The sequence below is a fragment of the Puma concolor genome, chromosome C1, assembly GCF_028749965.1.
Source record: "Puma concolor isolate L17-30 chromosome C1, mPumCon1.1.hap2, whole genome shotgun sequence".
NCBI lineage: Eukaryota > Metazoa > Chordata > Mammalia > Carnivora > Felidae > Puma > Puma concolor.
In genome coordinates, this window is record NC_141674.1 from 100,990,961 (window position 1) to 101,011,782 (window position 20,822).

A 20,822-nucleotide genomic window follows, 5' to 3' on the forward strand; every position below is an offset into this window, starting at 1 on the left:
AGGTATGTGAGAGCATGTGTGTGTTTGCACACGTAGACCTACACATACATGCACTGTTACTGGTAAGCAGTAAGGGGAAAAACAGAGCATGGAAGAGGATGAAGGGGTTTTAATTTCAAATTGGATGTGTGTCAGGGAGTGTGTGCAGAAGTAGCATTTGTATAGAGACCTGAAGGAGATAAGAGAGAGCCATGAGAACATCTTTTTATATAAGAGCATTTATTAGAAAGGGATAGCAAAGGGAGAGACAGCGAAGCAAAAGCATAACTGGCATTCTCAGAGAACAACAAAAAAGGTTAGTGGGGCTGAAGTAGGTTGCTGGAAGAGAAAGGAAGGAGAGAGTGAGGCACAGAAGTCATAGAGATTCATTGCTTATAAAGATTTAGAGCCTCTTAAAGGACTTTTACCCTGAATGGCCTAGGGAGTCATTTGGGCATTCTAAACTCTTCACTTCTGTATTCTCACTCTGCTAGGTTGAAAACAGGCTAGAAGAATATTCTGTTACTAATTTAATTCAGTAAAGAAAAACAATTAAAAGTACCCATGCATTTAATATCACCTCCCTTCTCAATAATCTACAGTGGTTCTGTGTTATCAGTTGTGTTACTTTAAGTTTCATTGTTTCTGTTTTAAGGTTGTTTGTAATCTTGCCACATTCTATCTGTTTAACCCCATTTCTTCCAGTTCTTCCATACCCAGGAATAATTCTTCTGGTCCTAAGTCTTCTTAGGAACTATTAGCATTGTCCCATTGCCCACCATTTGTTCTGGTAAAAATAACTGGGGGATTTCACATAATGCACATTGGGCGCATAAAAGTTTTTCTGTAAATAAATGAAATGTTGTAGAAGTCTTAATATTGTTGAGCCTCTTAAACATGTGAAATAATTGATGTGCACTCATGATTGTATCCATCAAGAATCATAATAGCAGAAAACAGAATCTGTTTTACCTAGTGATTTATTACAGGGTACTGACTCGTTAACAGAATCTTTGGGAGGGCCATGACATCAGGTATTTTTGTTATAATACAGCTTGGAACCATGCAGCCAGGAGAAATGCCCAAACATACTGTGTATCTAATTGAGCACCAATTCCATTGCCTTGATTACTCACAGGGTCCCTATGAAGACAGAGACCAGTCATTCAAACTTCTTTTAGAGCCACCAGAAGAACCAGATACCTTCACCACTGTGCTTGCAAGGCCACTGCCTCAGATCACTTACTTCTTCCTTCCAAATATTGCGTATTTAAGGATGCTTGGCAATGTTGATGCCATTATGTAGTTTTCTACCCTTTGCAGTATTTGAAGGTGTGCTTGAAAGGAGATTTGGATGAGTGTTGAGTATCTATCACATTGATAATAAAAGAAATGAAAATAAAAATGGTAATGGAGTCTCCTTTTTCAACTACATATCTACCTTGGTTTACGGTGGGGTCATGTCCTGGTAAACCCATCAAAAACTGAAAATACTGTAAATTGGAAATGCATTTAAATGTGTTCAGAACACCTGCATTAGCCTACAGTTGTGCAAAATCATAATGTACCTTATAATAAAGTTTTTTATAATGAAGTATTGAGTAGTTTCTCTAATTTATTGAATGTTGTACTGAAAGCAAAAGACGGAATGGCTGTGTAGTCAGATCGGTTGAAAGTATATCAGTTGTTCACCCTCACCTCCCCGCGGGTGACTGGGACCTGCGGTTTGCTGCCTATGCTCAGCATCACAAGGGAGTATCTACCACATACCCCTAGCCTGGGAAAGATCAGAATTTATAGTTGGTTTCTCCTGAACGCATATCACTTTCACACCATTGTAAAGTTGATAAATTGTAAGATGTTCATTGTCAATTGTAAAATCGGGAGCTGTCTGTATGAGATTGGCAGCAATCAAAATTTTGATGACTTTTGTGTTAACAAGAATACAGGGAAATGGCTACTGATGGAATATGGATTAGCAAAGTGTGTGGAAGACAATTGGCATTAACTATGAAAGTTACAAACGAATATACCCATCAATACTTTGGTTCCCCTTTGAGAATTTATCTTACCTAGTCACATAGTTTGGAAACATATGTCTGTCACATAGGGGACTGACCAAATTACAGTATATCCATACAAGGAGAAATTCTGCAGCCACTAAAGAGAAGGTTATGGTAGACCTTTGTGGACTGATTTGGAAAGATCTCCAAGGTTCAGTAAAGTGAAAGATGCAAGTTCAGGATAGAGTGCATGATAGTCCATGTTTCAGAGAGAGACAAAGACAAAGATTCTGTGTGTGTGTGTGTGTGTGTGTGTGTGTGTGTGTGTGTGTGTGTGTGTGTAAACTGTTAATAGCATTTCTGTTTCTGCGAAAGTCAGAAAATGAGGATTTGATGTGACAAGGCTAGGAACCATGTATACAATGGAACCGATTTAGTGCAAGGTATTTACTAGACATTTAAGAAGCTGATAGCTGCCTGCATTGTAGAAGGAACTGTGTAGTGGAGAAATCGGACTGGAAAAGAGACTTATTTTTTACTTTGACACTTTTTGGATTTTGTATTACTTGCCTGCATTGCCGAAAAGTAGTATGTTTTAAATTAGCTGTTGCTGCTGTCTACCAAAATATTTGTGAAAATGAGAAATGTAGGGCTATAATTTATTTATCATTAAAGAGTTTGTATGTTTGTGAATATATTGAGATAAGCATACTATATAAGGAAATTTTTCTCTGTGATTTTGGGGTGTTGTTTTGGGGGGCTGTGTACTGTAACTGGTTACTATGTATGTTATCTGCTATTGATGTCTCCAATTAGTTGAAAATTAGAAAATATCTTTTGGAAGTTTACTTCTGGAAGGGAAAGGAGAATGCTTTCTGTTTAGAAAAGTTTATGTTTGTAAGCATTTTACCATTTTGAACATTAGTTTTTTGTTTGTTTTGAAAGAGTGAGAAAGAGAGTGTGAGCGGGGCAGGCAGGGGCAGAGAGAGGGAGAGAGAGAATCTTGAGCAGGCCCCGTGCCTGACGTGGGGCTCTATCTCATGACTGTGAGATAGACCTGAGCTGAAATCAAGAGTCGGACACCCAACTGACTGAGCCACCCAGGCACCCCAAACATTAATTTTTGTATGTAGGAAAGATGTAATATAAAAACAACATTAGGTAAGAGCTTCGTCCCTTTGTCCTCATGGTAAACAGAAGTAGTACTGTTCACTATATAATGTAACTAGACTTTATTAAGGTAAAAATGTTAACATAAGGGGACCAGTTTACATTTGCTCTCCTGAATATGAGATGAATATGAGAAAATTGTTAAAACTTTAACTTTGGGGTGCCTGGGTGGCTCAGTCGGTTGAGCGTCCAACTCCTGATTTTGGCTCAGGTCATGATCCTAGAGTTGTGGGATCAAGCCTCGTGTGGGGCTCTGCACTGGGCATGGAGCCTGCTCGAGATTCTCTCTCTCCCTCTGCTCCTCCCCAGTTCATGTACTCACACGCACATGCTCTCTCTAGAAACAAAAACTAACCTTAAATTGTTACATTTTTCTTGAGACTTTTACGTCAAAGTAGGCATTCAAGGAAATGGTAAATTGTTGATGTATGAGAATATCTAATTACAAGTTTTGCTAAGAAGTTTTGCCTCATTTAAGGAACCTTGCATCTTTTTAGGAAAAGATTTTGCCTCATTTAAGGAACATCTTAACATCATATTTCTTTGTTAGCTTGTGTGTATTTTTCTCTCTGATATCTTCTACCCCCAGTAATGTTGGGGTGCTTTGTTTAATATAACCTCAACATATAACTTTGATCTGTTCCATACCTTCAACTCCTTATTTGAAGAGTTGAATAATATTTTATCAAAAATATTTGACTGCAGTGGACGGATGGAAGCTGAAATATCTGATGAGTTTGAAATCAATTTGAGAGAAGATAGGCTTGAAGCATATAGGAGAATGTGCCTTTTTTCCTACTAGGTTATTGTGACCCAGTCTCATTTTGGAGCCTTTAAGTCAACAGTCTCCAAAGGTGGGATAGAGAGGCATATCCATTTGGATATGCTAAGAATATTAGAAAGTTTACTCTGAATATCTTGGTAGTAGTACATGATTTTAAAAGTTTGGAAACCACTGATACTAGTGTAGTTTATTGTTTCATACCCAAAATAGCAGTAGTTGAAGCATTTATAACTCTCAGACTTGGAATGTGAACTCAGACCTTTTCTTTTTAATAATGTGGATAGATGTTGATGGAAAATGTTGAGACATAAACATGCTTACAGTAATTCAAGGGCATTTATCCAAATCTTTGTTTTAATATTTGTGCTAAGCTTGTATACCATCGGATGGACATTTCATAACCTGACATTTCTTAGACTTTTGACAGCTGAAAATACAGATAATATTAACACTAAAACCACATCCTTCCCTTTCAGTTAATTATAATTTCAGGCCATTACATACTCAGCTTTCCTCAGTATCCAGTTTACAAACGTTTTCTCTGATTGCTGTATGCTTCATGGTACCAAAGAGATGCCCTTTTTTTCTCCTTGTACTTCTGTGTAGTATGTGACCTGTGAGAGATCAGCAAATGACAATGGCTTTAATTTATGAATGGGTGGCTATAATTTTTTTTATAAAAAGTTCCTTTATGTTGTTTTGATCTCAGATATTCAAGATTAAAGCAGTTCAGCTGGCTGAGAAACTCCTTCCTGCCTTTAACACACCTACTGGGATTCCTTGGGCAATGGTGAATCTGAAAAGGTAAATTTTATTTTTATGTGGTTATTCCTGTTCTGAAAGAATTAGATTAACTTAGTGTTAGAAATTACTAATGATCAGCCCTCCCCATACTTTATAAGACTTAAATTGTTTTTCTCTACATATATGCAGAAATATATTTCTTTAAAACATTCTTTGGTTTTTTGTTTTGTTTTTCTCTACATATATGCAGAAATATATTTCTTTAAAACATTCTTTGGTTTTTTGTTTTGTTTTGTTTTGTTTTGTTTGAAAGTTCTTCACTTTGGAACAATTCATCTGCCTTAACTGTATTCCGGTTTCTACTGCTTGCTTCTCTAAGTGTAAATGTCTCTTCCTTACCTGTATGTTTCTTTTATTTGCTTATTCTTTTCCATTTCGTGTTGTAATGGATTCAAAGTGCTTTGCCTCTTTAATTTTTTGTGTACCACCTGTTGACCTTCTAAGTCATAGTGGAACACAAATGTGCCTTAAAACCAGGCCTTCCTATTATTGAATGATCAGGGAGAAAATAATTCATGATGTTGACCCTAGGATTCTTATTATGGTGTTTGTACTGTTGAAGTTCAAAGTGAACTCTTCAACATTCTTTGCAGTATGTTCCATTCTGATAGAAAACACTGGTTTCACTTAGAAATAGATGAAAGAAAAAATTTAGATAACTTTATAAATCATGCAAAGATATATAATTAAAATTAAAAAAATTGGGTAATGTCAGTATATCTAACTTGCATTGAAATAATTTATGCTGACTGAAATTTTTACTGCATACGTTTTTCTCCAAATGAAATTTATTATTCCTCTCAATGTTGGAGCTTGGAAATTACATGAAAATTTGACTCTTGTTCTTGCTGCCAGGCCCTTTAGAATGAAGGTTGGGAACACTTATTTTTCTGGAATCATGATTCTGTAACAACTTTATTTGAAAAAAGTGATCTATTTTAATTATTTCTTTATAATGGAGAGCTGTATAGAGTTTAGATTTCCATTGAGAAATTAGCATTTAATGCTGAACATTAAATTTAACTTCACTGTTCTCTCATTTCATGCTCTATCTATAATATAAATTACCTCCTTGTGAGGGGGATAATTTGGCTGGAGTTCCACAGTGACCTACACAAAAGGAGATGGCCAAACGACATACTACATCTGTTCTCATTCCTTATTTTTAAGACAGATTTTCTGAGGTTTCCGTCAGTACCATTGTCAGAATCCTATAACTTTCCTGAATAATAAGAATTATTATTAATTTAAAATTTAATTATGAGTTGAAGAAAGCGAAGAAAGACTGCAGGACTTTTTTCTTAAATCACAAAACCTCAAACTCAGATCGAGCTGAAAGTGGGAAGGCATTCAACGATCATGGTCTTGAACATTTTATAAATTTAATTTTCACTTACTTTCTCTGTGTACATTCACACAAATACACATTTTATTTGAGTTTAGATCATAACTAATTATTTACCTATTTTTTTAAAGCTTTTGCTTTTTCTTTTTCTTTTGGTTGAGCTCTGCACGTGTCCCACACGTAGGCTTTCCTCCTCTCTTGCTGCCTGAAAACCAACCTATGTTAGCCCCACGTGTTTACCTTCTACAGTATGGTACAGGCTCTGGGGCAAGTTTAAAAATTTTGTGTGGTTTTTTGGATGCTTGCTTTTGTGCCTCTTGTTTTTCTCACTCAACAGTATCTCAGGGAAATACTCTTCCAGATCATCTGATAAAGCTCTAAGTCAGTCTTCCTGATGACTACCTAGTGAAACGTATTTAGTGTAACCTAAAATACATTGGTTACAATGCTATACATAGGTTGTACCATAATTCATTCAATCATTGCCTTATCAATGGTATTTGTTTCCATTATTTTGCTACCATAAACATTTTTAACAATAGTATCCTATTATATATGTCCTCTTGTAGTGAGAATTTTTCTCTGAAAATGATTCTCAAGAATATGATTGCTGGATCAGAGGCTGTGTGTCTTTTTTTTTTTTTTTTTAAACTTATTCATTTATTTTTGAGAGAGAGAGAGAGAGCACAGACAGGGTAGGGGCAGAGTGAGAGAGGGGGACAGGAGACAGAGAATCCCAAGCAGGCTCCACACTGCCAGCGAAGCTCTACGCGGAGCTCAAACTCGCAACCACAAGATCATGACTGGGGCCAAAATCAAGAGTCCGACGCTTAACTGATTGAGCCACCTAGGCGCCCCATGGCTGTATGTGGGACAGATTCTCAAATGTAGGATTGCTGGATCAAAGGGTATATGCATTTTACATTTAATAGTTACTCCCAAAATGTTTTCCAAAAAAGACTATAGTTTCATCATATTTCTACCTACAATGTGTGAGAGTACCTAAATGTCTGCAGGTGTAAGTTCTGCTTAATTTTTGATAGACTGATGGTTATAAAGTGTTACTCATTGTTATTTTCATTTGTGTTTTCTGACTAGTGAACTTGAGCATCATTTTCATAAATTTATTGGACATTTAGACTTGCTTTTTTTGCTTTATTTATAATTTTTTATTCATAAGTTTTAAATTTTTATATATTCAAATATGTCTTCTGTAACATTTGGGTTTACAGTTTTTGTTAAAAAGATTGTCTCCTATATTTTTTATGTCTTCTAGATTTCTAGTAAAGGTTTTTGTAATATTGCTTTTTAAAAAAATTTCATCACGTATAGTGTTAGCTGCAGATTTCTCATCAATTGCCTTTGTCAGGTTGAGGAAATTCCTTCTCTCCCTATTTTACTTAGAGTTTTTATCACGAGTGGATGTTGAGAAATGCCAGATGACTCTTTTTCTTCATCTGTGATGATCATAACATTTTTCACCTTTATTCTGTTAATATGGTAAATTATTATTAGATTTTCAAATGTTCAACCAACTTTGAATTCCTGGGATAGTCCTTGGCCATAATATATTATCCTCTTTAATGTATAGCTGTGTTTGGTATTAGAGTTATCTGGTTTCAGAAAATGAAGTAGGAAATAGTCTCTCTTCCTCTGTTTTCTGAAAGCACTGGTGTTACTTCTTCCTTAAATATTTGATAGATTCACCTACACAACCATCTGGGCTAGAAGTTTTCTTGTGGGAAGATTTTAATAACATATTCAACTATATGTATGTATGTATATACATACATATTTCATACATGTATATTCAACATATATATGTGATATAAATGTATATATGGATATTCAGATTTTATTTTCATTTTGTGTCAGGTTAATAGTATTCATAAGGAATTTATCCATTTCGTGGAAGTTATCAAAGATTTTGGTGTGCAGTTGTACATGTTACTTTCTTATGCCTTTCATGTTTCTAGGCTTTATAGTGATAACCCCTCTTTCAGTCTTGATACTGGTAATTTGTTTTCTCCTTTTATCAATCCTGGTAGGCATTTATCAGTTTTATTAATCTTTTCAAAGAACTGACTTTTGTCTTTAACTGCATTTAGTAACATTAATTCTATGATTTATGTTTTCTGTCTCATTGATTTCAATTTTTTTTCCTCTTCTGTACTTACTTAGCTCTTTTTAAAGCTTTTACATTGGAACTCTAGGTCTTAGATTTTTACCTCTTTTTTCCCTTAATAAGCATTTTTTTCTGTAAGAATTTTATTTATTTGTTTATTTTTATAAGAATTTTAAAGCTGTAAATTTCATCCCAGAAATTTTAATGTTTTTTTTTCATTTTTCAGTTAAAAGTATTTTATAATTTTCCTTAGAATGTCCTCTATGACAAATCAGTTATTCCTTTTTTAAAAATATAATTGATTGTCAAATTGGCTTACATACAGCACCCAGTGGTCATCCCAAGTGCCCTCCTCCATTCCCATCACCCATTTCCCCCTCTCCCCCACCCCCATCCACCCTCAGTTTTTTCTCTGTATTTAAGAGTCTCTTATGGTTTGCCTCTCTCCCTCTCTGTTTATAACTATTTTTTCTCCTTCCCTTCCCCCCTTGTCTTCTGATAAGTTTCTCAAGCTCCACATATGAGTGAAAACATCAAATACTATCTTTCTCTGATTTATTTCAATTAGTATAATACCTTCCAGTTCCATCCACGTTGCTGCAAATGGCAGGATTTCATTCTTTCTCATTGCCAAGTAGTATTCCATTGTATATATAAACCACATCTTTATCCATTTATCGATTGGTGGACATTTGGGCTCTTTCCATAATTTGGCTATTGTTGAAAGTGCTGCTATAAACATTGGGGTACAAGTGCCCCTATGTATCAGTACTCCTGTATCCCTTGGGTAAATTCCTAGCAGTGCTATTGCTGGGTCATAGGGTAGTTCTATTTTTAATTTTCTGAGGAACCTCCACACTGTTTCCCAGAGTGCCTGCACCAGTCTGCATTCCCACCAACAGTGCAAGAGGGTTCCCGTTTCTCCACATCCTCGCCAGCATCTGTATTTTCCTGCAAATCAGTTATTCCGATTGTGTTGTTTAATTTGCCAAATTTTAGAATCAGGGAGGTTTCTTAGATACCTTATTGTTTTGATTTCTAATTTAATTGTGATCAGCGAAGATATTCGGTATAATTTCAATCTCTTCAAATGTATTGTGTCTTGTTTGTGGCTCAGCATATGGTTTTTGTTGGTAAATACACTTGAATCTGTATTCTGCAGTTGTTGGGGTAATGTTCTATGTTAGGTTAAGCTAGTTGGTGGTGGTGTTTAGATTATCTATGTCTTTCTGGATTTTTAATTAAGTTAATTAATGGTATACTTCTTTTATGAGTTGCTGAGATGAAGTATTAAACTATTTCCAACTGTGATTATGGAATTATCTACTTCATTCTATTTCTGTCAGATTTTTGCTTCCTGTATTTTGAAGCTTTACTGTTAGGTATTACATGTTTATGATTTGTCTTTCTGATGACTTTACCCTTTTATCATTATGATGTGCTCCTCTTCATGTCTGGTAATATTTTTGCTTGGAAGTTTGTTTTATCAGATGTTAATCTAGCTACTCCACCTTTCTTATGCTTACTACTTTCCTGATGTATTCTTTTTACTTTCAGCCTAACCATATTATAATTTTAGTTCTTTTGAAGACAGCATGTAGTTGGACTTTGCCGGTATGAAAATAACTGCCTTCTAATCAATTAACATGAAATGTAATTATTGCTGCAGTCTGATTTAAGTTCTGTTTTTTTTTTAATTTATTTTATTTTATTTTTTAAATTTACATCCAAGTTAGTTGGCATGTAGTGCAACAATGATATCAGCAGTAGATTCTTTAATGCCCCTTACCCATTTAGCCCATCTCCCTTCCTACAACCCCTCCAGCAACCCTCTGTTTGTTCTCCATATTTAAGAGTCTCTTCTGTTTTGTCCCTCTCCCTGTTTTTGTATGATTTTTGCTTCCCTTCCCTTGTGTTCATCTGTTCCGTGTCTTAAAGTCCTCATTTGAGTGAAGTCATATGATATTTGTCTTTCTCTGACTATTTTCGCTTAACATAATACCCTCTATTTCCATCCACGTAGTTGCAAATGGCAAGATTTCATTCTTTTTGATTGCCGAGTAATACTCCATTGTGTGTGTGTGTACATGTATATACACATATATATACATATGTGTATGTGTGTGTACATATATATACATGTGTGTATGTATGTATATATATGTATACACACACACACACGAAATATTAAACTGTTTCCAACTGTGATTGTGGAATTATCTATTTCACATACATACACACACACACCACATCTTTATCCATTCATCCATTGATGGACATTTGGGCTCTTTGCATACTTTGGCTATTGTTGATAGTGCTGCTATCAGTTGGGGTGCATGTGCCCCTTTGAAACAGAATACCTGTATCCCTTGGATAAATACCTAGTAGTGCAATTACTGGGTTGTAGGGTAATTCTATTTTTAATTATTTGAGGAACCTCCATACTGTTTTCCAGAGTGGTTGCACCAGTTTGCATTCCCACCAACAGTGCAAAAGAGATCCTCTTTCTCCGCATCCTCGCCAACATCTGTTGTTGCCTGAGTTGTTAATGTTAGCCATTCTGACAGGTGTCAGGTGGTATCTCATTGTGGTTTTGATTTGTATTTCCCTGATGATGAGTGGTGTTGAGCATTTTTTTCATGTGTCAGTTGGCCATCTGGATGTCTTCTTTGGAGAAGTGTCTATTCATGTCTTTTGCCCATTTCTTCACTGGATTATTTGTTTTTTGGGTGTTGAGTTGGATAAGTTCTTTATAGATATTGGATACTAACCCTTTATCTGATATGTCGTTTGCAAATATCTTCTCCCATTCCGTCGGTTGCCTTTTAGTTTTGCTGATAGTTTCATTCTTCGCTGTGCAGAAGCTTTTGATTTTGATGAGGTCCCAATAGTTCATGTTTGCTTTTGTTTCCCTTGCCCCTGGAGACATGTTGAGTAAGAAGTTGCTGCAGCCAAGATCAAAGAGATTTTTTTGCCTGCTTTCTCCTGGAGGATTTTGGTGGCTTCCTGTCTTACATTTAGGCCTTTCATCCATTTTGAGTTTATTTTTGTGTATGGTGTAAGAAAGTGGTCTAGGTTCATTTTTCTGCATGTCGCTGAACAGTTTTCCCAGCACCACTTGGTGAAGAAACTGTCTTTATTCCATTAGCTATTTTTTCCTGCTTTGTCAAAGATTAGTTGGCTGTATGTTTGTGGGTCCATTTCTGGGTTCTCTGTTCTATTCCGTTGATCTGAGTGTCTGTTCTTGTGCCAGTACCATACTGTCTTGATGATTACAGCTTTGTAATACAGCTTAACGTCCAGGATTGTGATGCCTCCTGCTTTGGTTTTCTTTTTCAAGATTGCTTTGGCTATTCGGGGTCTTTTCTGGTTCCATACACATTTTAGGATTGTTTGTTCTAGCTCTGTGAAGAATACTGGTGTTATTTTGATAGGTATTGCTTTGAATATATAGATTGCTTTCGGTAGTATTGACATTTTAACAATATTTGTTCTTCCTATCCAGGAGCATGGAATATTTTTCCATTTTTTTTGTGTGTCTTCTTCAATTTCTTTCTGTAGTTCTTCAAAAGCTTTCTATAGTTTTCAGTGTATAGATTTTTCACCTCTTTGGTTAGATTTATTACTAAGTATTTTATGGTTTTTGGTGTAAGTTCTGTTTTTCCTTCCTTCATTTCCTTTGTCCTAACATCTTTTGAATTGACAAATGTTGTAGAATTCTGCTTTAGTTTATTAGTGCTTTTATTTAACTAATTTATTATGTTTTGGGGGTGGTTGTTATAAAATCATGGGGTACAAAATTAATTTTTCATTTAACAGAGTTAATATTGTACTACTTATGTATAGTAACATTTCAACCCTACTTTTCCATTCATCTCCTCCCTCCCATCCTTTATATGCCATAGTTGTGAAATGAATTGCATTTAATCCACTCTAAATCTCAAAACGCATTATTAAAATATTAGTTTAAACAGACCTATTTACTTTATAGAATTGAGGAGAATGATATTCTAGTATTTACCCAGGGAGTTACTATATCTAGTACTCTTTATTTCTCTCTGAAGATCTGACCTTTCTTTAATCTGGTACCACTTCCTTTCAGTCTGAAGAACCTTAGTATTTCTTGTAATGCTCATTTGTAGGCTTGAATTCTCACTTGAATTTCTTTGTTTGAAAAGTGTTTTATAAAAAAGTTTTTTATTCTTAAAGGATTTTATTTTTAGTGTATGTAAAATTTTTAATTGGTGAGTTTTTCTACCCTTCAAAAACATTGTTTCTTTCTCCTATGTTTTCCATTGTTTCTCATATGTTTTCCATTGTTTCTGATTAAGTCATAATTTAAATGATTGTTGTCGTATACATATATAGTCTTTTTCCTCTGAATCCTTTTAAGATTTTTTTTTATTTTTGGTTTTCAGGAGTTCAATTAAGAGGTGCCTCAGGTTTATTTTGGTTGTTGTTGCTTTTGTATCCTCCTTAGGCTTTGTTGATGAGCTTGTTGAATCTGAATATTTAGGTCTTTCACCAAATATAATGGTAACATTTTGGCCATTAATTCTTCAAATGTTTTTTTCTTCCCCTTTCTTTACCTCCTTCTGAAATGTCATTTACTTGTATTTCAGAATTTTTGTTTTTGTGTCATGGTCCCTGAAGTCTTTGTTTATATTTTTCAATCTTTTTTTTTTCCTATGTTCTTCAGACTGAATAATTTCCACTGATCTGTCTTCATGTCTTCATGACTCTTTCCTAAGTTGCTCTAATCTGCTCTTAAACCCATGCAGTGGAGTTTTTAGAATTTTGATCTGATTCTTTCTCATTCTGTTTCTGAGATAGAGATTTTCTCTTTTCATTCATTGTGAACACACCTGTATTTCATAAAGCACAGTTAGAATACCTGGTTTAAAGTCTTACTATTTCTAACACTTGGGCCATCTTGGAGTTGGTGTCATTGATTAGCTTTTCACTTGAGGCTAGGTAACATTTTGAATGAATCTGGGACATTCTGAAAGTTTTGTTATGGAAATTCTGGATTCTGTTATGATTAGGTGTGTGTGTGTGTGAGAGAGAGAGAGAGAGGGAGAGAGAGAGAGATTTAAGTAGTCCTTTAACTTCGTTCTTAGTTGGATTCAAACTTCAAACAATGTCTCAATTCATTGCATTTCTTTATCTTTAACCTGTATTGCTGCAGAGCATTGTTTCTGTTCTCAAGCATTCCTGATTCGCATGGCAGCCAGGGACAAACTTCATATACAGAACTAGAGGCTTCCCCTTTCTTGCTCTTTTCTCCCCAGCATTCTTTCTCCCTCTTTGTTCAGCAGCTGTAATTGCTGCAAAAACTGGCTTCTGATTCTTTAAGACAGAAGGACTGCAAGTTTTCTGTCAGATTTTCTCTGTTCTGCCTAGTATGGGCTTTGAATTTGGGGTAAAAGCTGTAAGAAAGTGTGAAACTTACCCCATACTTGCCCATATTTGCAAGTTTCCACTGTCCTTGGAATCTGACCACTTTTGTTTTATTCTCCAGTGACTTTAGGCCAGTTTGTATTTCATCTAGAGTTTATAATTTTTTTTCTGCAGGAAAGATTAGTTAAGTCATTAGAAGATTTCTGGGTCATAATGAGAGCAGAAATTAGAAAAATTTTGTTAGATTTATTCATAGATGCTTGGTTTTTAATTTTCTGCAGGAGAGGTTAGTTAAGTCATTAGAAGATCTCAGGGTCATAATGAGAGCAGAGATTAGAAAAATTTTGTTAGATTTATTCATAGATTCTTTGTTTAAAAAACACTATAATAAATGATGGGGCGCCTGGGTGGCGCAGTTGGTTAAGCGTCCGACTTCAGCCAGGTCACGATCTCGCGGTCCGTGAGTTCGAGCCCCGCGTCGGGCTCTGGGCTGATGGCTCAGAGCCTGGAGCCTGTTTCCGATTCTGTGTCTCCCTCTCTCTCTGCCCCTCCCCCGTTCATGCTCTGTCTCTCTCTGTCCCCCAAAAATAAATAAACATTAAAAAAAAAATTTTTTTTAAACACTATAATAAATGGTATTATTTAAAATTTTTCATTCCCTACTGCTGGAACATAGAATATAGTTGTTTTTGTAAATTTATTTTGAATTCGGTGATCTTGCTGAATTTGAATCCTCTTGTTTAATAGCAATAATTTATCAGAGATTTCTTTATATACAGGCATCTCACCTATGAATAGGGACAGTTTTGGTTTTACCCCCTCCCCCTTACTTTACTGGCTAGAACTTACAGCAATAGTATTGAATAGAAATAGTGACCAAGGATACTCTTGTTTAGTGGAAAGTGAGTTTTTACCATTAAGTGTGATGCTAATCATAAGACATTTCTATTATTGCTAATATTTTAAGAGGTTCTTTTTTAAAATTATGTATTGTTGAACTTTTTCCAAGCAACTTTTCTGTAGTTATCGAAATGTTGACAAGAATTTTGTTCCTAAATCTTTTTGTTCCAGACATCCACATGGATTTGTTTTTCAATGAGAAACCATTATAGCATTCAAGGAACAAATCCAGTTTGATCATGATGTACTATTCTTTTTCTATATTGCTGGATTTTAGTTGCTGATATGTTGTTTGGGGTCATTGTTATCTTTTTCACACATGAGATTGGTCTGCACTTTTTAATACTCTTGTCTGGCTTTGATATCTAGGTTCTCTTTCAAAACATGTTGGGTAGTGATTCTTCTCATGAAGAGTCTGTTTAAGATATTTACTAATTTAATTTAATTTAATTTTGTAATCCCAAGATTCTTGGTAGACACTTCTGGTAAAGTTACTTGGTTCCAGATTTTATTTTGAGTAAGTTTTGATACTGCTGATTTACTGTCTTTTGACACTTAATAAGTTACATTAATTAGATCATGTTTCTGTTTTCTATTTAAGTAAATTTTAGTAATTTATGTGTTCATAAGCCTCTGTCCATCAGGCACAGTATATATTACACTCTTGTATTATTTGTTTACTCTCTGTGTTATCTGTTATGTATTTTCCTTTTTATACTGATATCATACATTCAGTAAAAGATAGCATTTAAATTTTTGCTGAACTCTCCTAAGCAATATACTATAGATATGTTAGATGAATAACACAGTTTTTGTTTATTTTTTAATAGGAAGTACAAAAAGTGAATCTTTGTAGCATGGTACATTTATAAACATGATCTTATTTAATTCTAACAATATCCATGTGAAATAGATATCTTTACTTTATAGATGAGGGAATTGGACATCAAAAGGGCACACCTGGGTTTGTCTCCTGACATTTGATCAGTGCTTCTATCAATTTTCTTTTCTTCTAAGTTTTTATTTAAATTCCAGTTAGTTAACATACAGTGTAATATTAGTTTCAGATGTACCATATAATGATTCAACACTTTTTTTACATCATCTGGTGTTCACAACAGGTATACTCCTTAATCTCCATCACCTATTTAGCCCATCCCCGACCTGCCTTCCCTCTGGTAATCATCAGTTTGTTCTGTATAGTTGAGTCTGTTTCTTGGTTTTTTCTCTCTTTCTGTCGTCCTTTCCTTGCTTGTTTTGTTCCTTAGATTCCACATATTAATAAAATCACATAGTATTTGTGATTTCTCTGATGGACCTATTTCACTTAGCATGATACTCTCTCGTTCCATCCATGTCATTGCAGATGGCAAGATTTCATTCTTTGTTATGGCTGAGTAATATTCCATTTTGTGTGTGTGTGAATGAATGTGTATATGTGTGTGTGTGTGTGTGTGTGTGTGTATGTATATATGTATGTGTCTACGTTTGCTTGTTTCTTATGTTGTTGATTTTAGCCATTCTGACAGGTGTGAGGTGATAACCTCATTGTAGTTTTGATTTGCATTTCCCTCATGGTAAGTGATGTTGAGTATCTTTTCATGTGTCTGTTGGCCATCTGTATATCTTCCTTGGAAAAATGTCTGTTCATGTCTTCCGCCCATTTTTTAATTGGATTATTCATTTTTGGGGTGTTGAGTTTTATAAGTTCTTTATATATTGAATATTAACCCTTTTTCAGCTGTTATTTGCAAATAACTTCTCCCATTCCATAGGTTGTCTTTTAGTTTTATTGATTGTTTCCTTCACTGTGCAGTAGCTTTTTATTTTGATGAAGTCCCAATAGTTTATTTTTGCTTTTGTTTGCCTTGCCTCGGGAGACGTATCTAGAAAGAAGTTGCTATGGCCAATGTCAAAGAAGTTACTGCCTGTACTCTTTTCCAGGATTTTTATGGTTTCAGGTTTCACATTTAGGTCTTTAATCCATTTTGAATTTATTTTTGTGGATGGTGTAAGAAAGTGGTCCAGTATCATTCTTCTGCATGTTGCTGTCTGGTTTCCCAACTCCCATTTGTTGAAGAGAAGGTCTTGGATATTCTTTCCTGCTTTGTTGAAGATTATTTGACCATATAGTTGTGGGTTCATATCTGGGTTTTCTATTCTGTTCTATTCTTCCATGTGTCTATTTTTTGTGCCAGTACCATACTGTTCTGATCACTATAGCTTTGTCATATAACTTGAAGTCCATAATTGTGATGCTCCCAGGTTTGCTTTTCTTTTTCAAGGTTGTTTTGACTATTTGGGGTCTTTTGTGGTTCCATACAAATTTTAGGACTGTTTGTTCTAGCTGTGTGAAAAATGCTATTGATATTTTGATAGGGCTTGCACTAAATATGTAGATTGCTTTGGGTAGTATACACATTTTAATGATATTTGTTTTTCTAATCCAAGAGCATGGACTGTCTTTCCATTTCTTTGTGCCTTCTTAAGTTTCTTTCATCAATGTTTTATATTTTTCAGAGTATTAGGTCTTTGACCTCTTTAGTTAGGTTTATTCCTAGGTATGTTGTTACTTCTGGTGCAGTTGTAAATGGGATTGATTTCCTTAATTTCTCTTTTTGCCGCTTCATTGTTGTATAGAAACGCAACAGATTTCACTCTGTTTTTACTGTCAGAGGACAAGTTGGGACTGCATTGTTGTGATTTTCAGTGGAATGGCACATGGCAGGTACCCAGATGCCTTTGTAGAAGGCATCCGTGTGCAATCAACATGATATGAGATCATCAGAAAAAAGGCGGCTTGTGTTTATTTAAGAAGATCAGGGTGTTTTCATGGAGTGCTTTAATTTGCTTTTATAAAGAAGTATGATCCTAATTGGTGATACAAATGGGGTAGGGCATTTTGAGTGGAGGAAGTAGTCTTACCAAAAGGAGATGTGGAGATGAGAAAATATAGGAGATGAGAAAATATAGGGGAGAAAATTGAACTTTTAGAGGAAGGGCTGGTGATGAAATATGGGGAACCAGTATATAAGAACCTCCAAATGCCTCTGCTAATCCTTTAAGTAAGGAGATTTATGAAAGGGCAGAAGTGGCATTTCTGTAAAGAGGCTTAACCTTTAACTGGAAAGCTTGCCTTGGAGTTAACTGAGATAAATTTTATTATCTGGAGATTGAAGGAAGATCTTGAGAGAGTGTATTTGAAATTCTTTTCTCTTCTCTGTAAAAGTAGGAAAATGTACATAGGAAATAAGGTTACTTCACTTCTGGAGGGTTAACTCACAGAACAGATTGGAAGCACTTGGAGTTTTTTGCCTTCCTGAAGGCAACAGCATTCAAAGGCAGCGTTGTTTAACCCCTACATTAGATTGAATTCTCTTGCTCTGTACATCCATCCAACAGAACCATGCGTGTTTTGTTCACCACCATATTCGTATCACTTAATGTGGTGACTACGGTCAAATGACACATATCCCAGATAGAAGTCTGATAAGCAATAGTATGATTCTTCCATGGTTGGCAAAAGCACAGTGAATGAAGCTAAACTGAGCCCCGCAAAAAAACAAAACAAAACAAAACAAAACAAAACCATATTTGGAAGGTTCCATTAAAAACAGAGCAGAAGGAACCACACAGAGATTAAGTTTCCTAGCCAACAGTTTTGGTATCCTCCACATAAACCTCAAACTGCCGTATCACTGAATTTCTTCAGCTTGACCCCAGAAGGAAATTCTATTATACGTAGCTCAGTGAAGGGTTCTAAGAGGAAATTGTCTACTTGGGGTAAATACGTAATTTAGATGGGCCTCTCATTATTCAAGAAGGAGTAAGGAGTTAAAAATTAGGACCTTAAAAAAACAAACAGAATGAAAGAGACAAAAAGAAAAAAAACCCACCCAAAACAGATCCTTAACTATGGAGAACAAACACATGGTTACTAGAGGGAAAGTGGGTAGCTGGTAGGCGAAAAAGGTGATGATTAAGAGTACTCTTATCATAGGGTGCCTGGGTTGGCTCAGTCAGTTGAGCATCCAACTCTTGTTTCAGCTCAGGTCATGATCTCAGTTTCATGAGTTCAAGCCCCACGTCGGGCTCTGCACTGGCAGCGTGGAGCCTGTTGGGATTCACTCTCTCTCCCCCTCTCTCTGCCCCTCCCCAACTTGCACTGTCTCTGTCTCTCTCAAATAAATAAACTGCAAAAAAAAGTACACTTATAATGTGAGTACTGAGTAATGTGTAGAATTGTTGAGTCATGTACTCAACTGATTTTAAACATATGCTTGCTTCGCTTGAAATTTTCAATCATGTTGAACTTAAAGCACTTATAAGACATCATCATAAAATTTAAGGGGAATAAGCAACTAGAAAAATGTTAATAGCACTAGTGGTATTAATAGCATATGACTGTCATTCTTAATATATAAATCTGGTTAAAGATAAATGTAAAAAATCTTCAGTCACTTTAGTGATCAAAAACATTTAGATTGGAAATAAGACTCTATTTTCTTCCCTAGAAAATTGACAAAAAGAAAATTGTATTGTTTAGGACTGACAAAGTGAAGAAATGATGAACCACATATAGTTGTTAGAATTGGAAATTGTAGTAACTTGGAAGATAGATTAGCAGTAGGTTTTAGAAACTTTGAAATATGCTTGCCCTTTGACCTTGTAATTTCACTTCTAGAAATTTATCTTAATACAAATAGGTGAAAGTATTTACAAAGGTTTAATTGTAAGGATGCTTATAGCAGTGATGTTTATATTAATGAAAATAGAATGTACATTAAATACAGAATAGTGGCATGTCCATATACTGAAATGTGACACAGCCATTTGAAATGGTGTTCTGGAAGTGAACTTTTGAAAAAAAAAGATAATACTCGTGACGTGAGTGTTCAGTGACGTGCATGTGCACACTGGGTGGGGGCAGAGAGAGAGGGAGAGAGAGAATCCCAAGCAGGCTCTGCACTGTCAGCACAGAACCCAACATGGGGCTCGATCTCATGATCCTAATGCCGAAATCAAGAGTCGAACCCTTAACTGGCTGAGCCACCCAGGCGCCCCTACTAAATCTTTAAGAACTTTATAATAGTAATGATTATGAAAATACTATGATTCATTTAAAATGAATCTGATATTAATGAACAGTTAAATTATTTCCAGAGTTTTGCTATTAAAAAATACTAGAAGAAATGTCCTGCATATGTTGGGAATCATATGTATGTGTACATGTGTGTACATGTATATGTGGTAGGATGTCTTTGGTAGAAAGGCTGGATCAGAGTTACGTGCATTTTTGTATTGAAAGACACAAAGAGAATATACCAGTAGACATTTCCACAATAAGTGTGTGAGAGTGCATCTTATCTAACATTTTCAAATAGGGTTTATTTTTATCAGATAGAGACAAAATGAAATCTTAATTTTCACTTCACTGATTTTTGAGTGAGGTTGGGTACATTTTATTCAGTGCACAACTTTCTTATATCTTTTTCTGTTTTCTAGTGGATATTTTAAAGTATACACTAGATTTAAGATTTAAATCAATCTTCAAGATCTTTTTGTATATTAGCTAAATCAGTACTTTGTCATATATATTGCAAATACTTTTTGCTACTATTTATGGGAGGCTTTTCTTCAAAGATTTACATGTTTTCTAGTATAATAATGGTTTAATTTTTCTCTTATAACTTTGATCCATTTGGAATGTGTTGTGGTATAGAAAGGAAGATAAAAACTGAGCTTTTTTTTTTTTTTTGAGATGTTTAGGTTTTTGCTCTGATACTGAAGTAATAATTTTATGATAAAATATAATAAAATATAAAAAGTATTTCCAAATATATGTGAATCTGTCTTCTAGATCTTATTCTGTTACATTAATTAGTGTATTTTAGTTCTGCATCAATTTAATTACTGTGTTATAATTGCTTTACTGTCGGGTTGTACTGGTCCTTTTAGTGTCCTGTTTTTCAGTATCAGCTTTGCTGACATGTTTATTTTCTTTCTATGAAATTTAGAATTATTGTGTCCAGTTTACTTTTTTTGATCTTTGATATTTGTGTTTGCACTAAATTCAGAAATTATTTTAGGGGACATCTTTAAATTTTTTTTTTTCAACGTTTATTTTTATTTTTGGGACAGAGAGAGACAGAGCATGAACGGGGGAGGGGCAGAGAGAGAGAGGGAGACACAGAATCAGAAACAGGCTCCAGGCTCTGAGCCATCAGCCCAGAGCCCGACGGGGGGCTCGAACTCACGGACCGCGAGATCGCGACCTGGCTGAAGTCGGACGCTCAACCGACTGCGCCACCC

At 35.1% G+C, this 20,822-nt stretch overlaps 1 protein-coding gene across 2 annotated transcripts in view; it reads left to right on the plus strand.

Annotated features, from left to right (window-relative positions):
* The window catches only part of MAN1A2 (mannosidase alpha class 1A member 2), a 175,520-nt gene that overhangs the window by 73,430 nt on the left and 81,268 nt on the right, over positions 1 to 20,822 (plus strand). For both annotated transcript variants that reach the window (XM_086717938.1, XM_025934471.2), the window contains exon 6: positions 4,646 to 4,740. In XM_086717938.1, the coding sequence (XP_086574064.1) occupies positions 4,646 to 4,740 (95 nt within the window). The remainder of the gene's footprint in view (positions 1 to 4,645; positions 4,741 to 20,822) is intronic.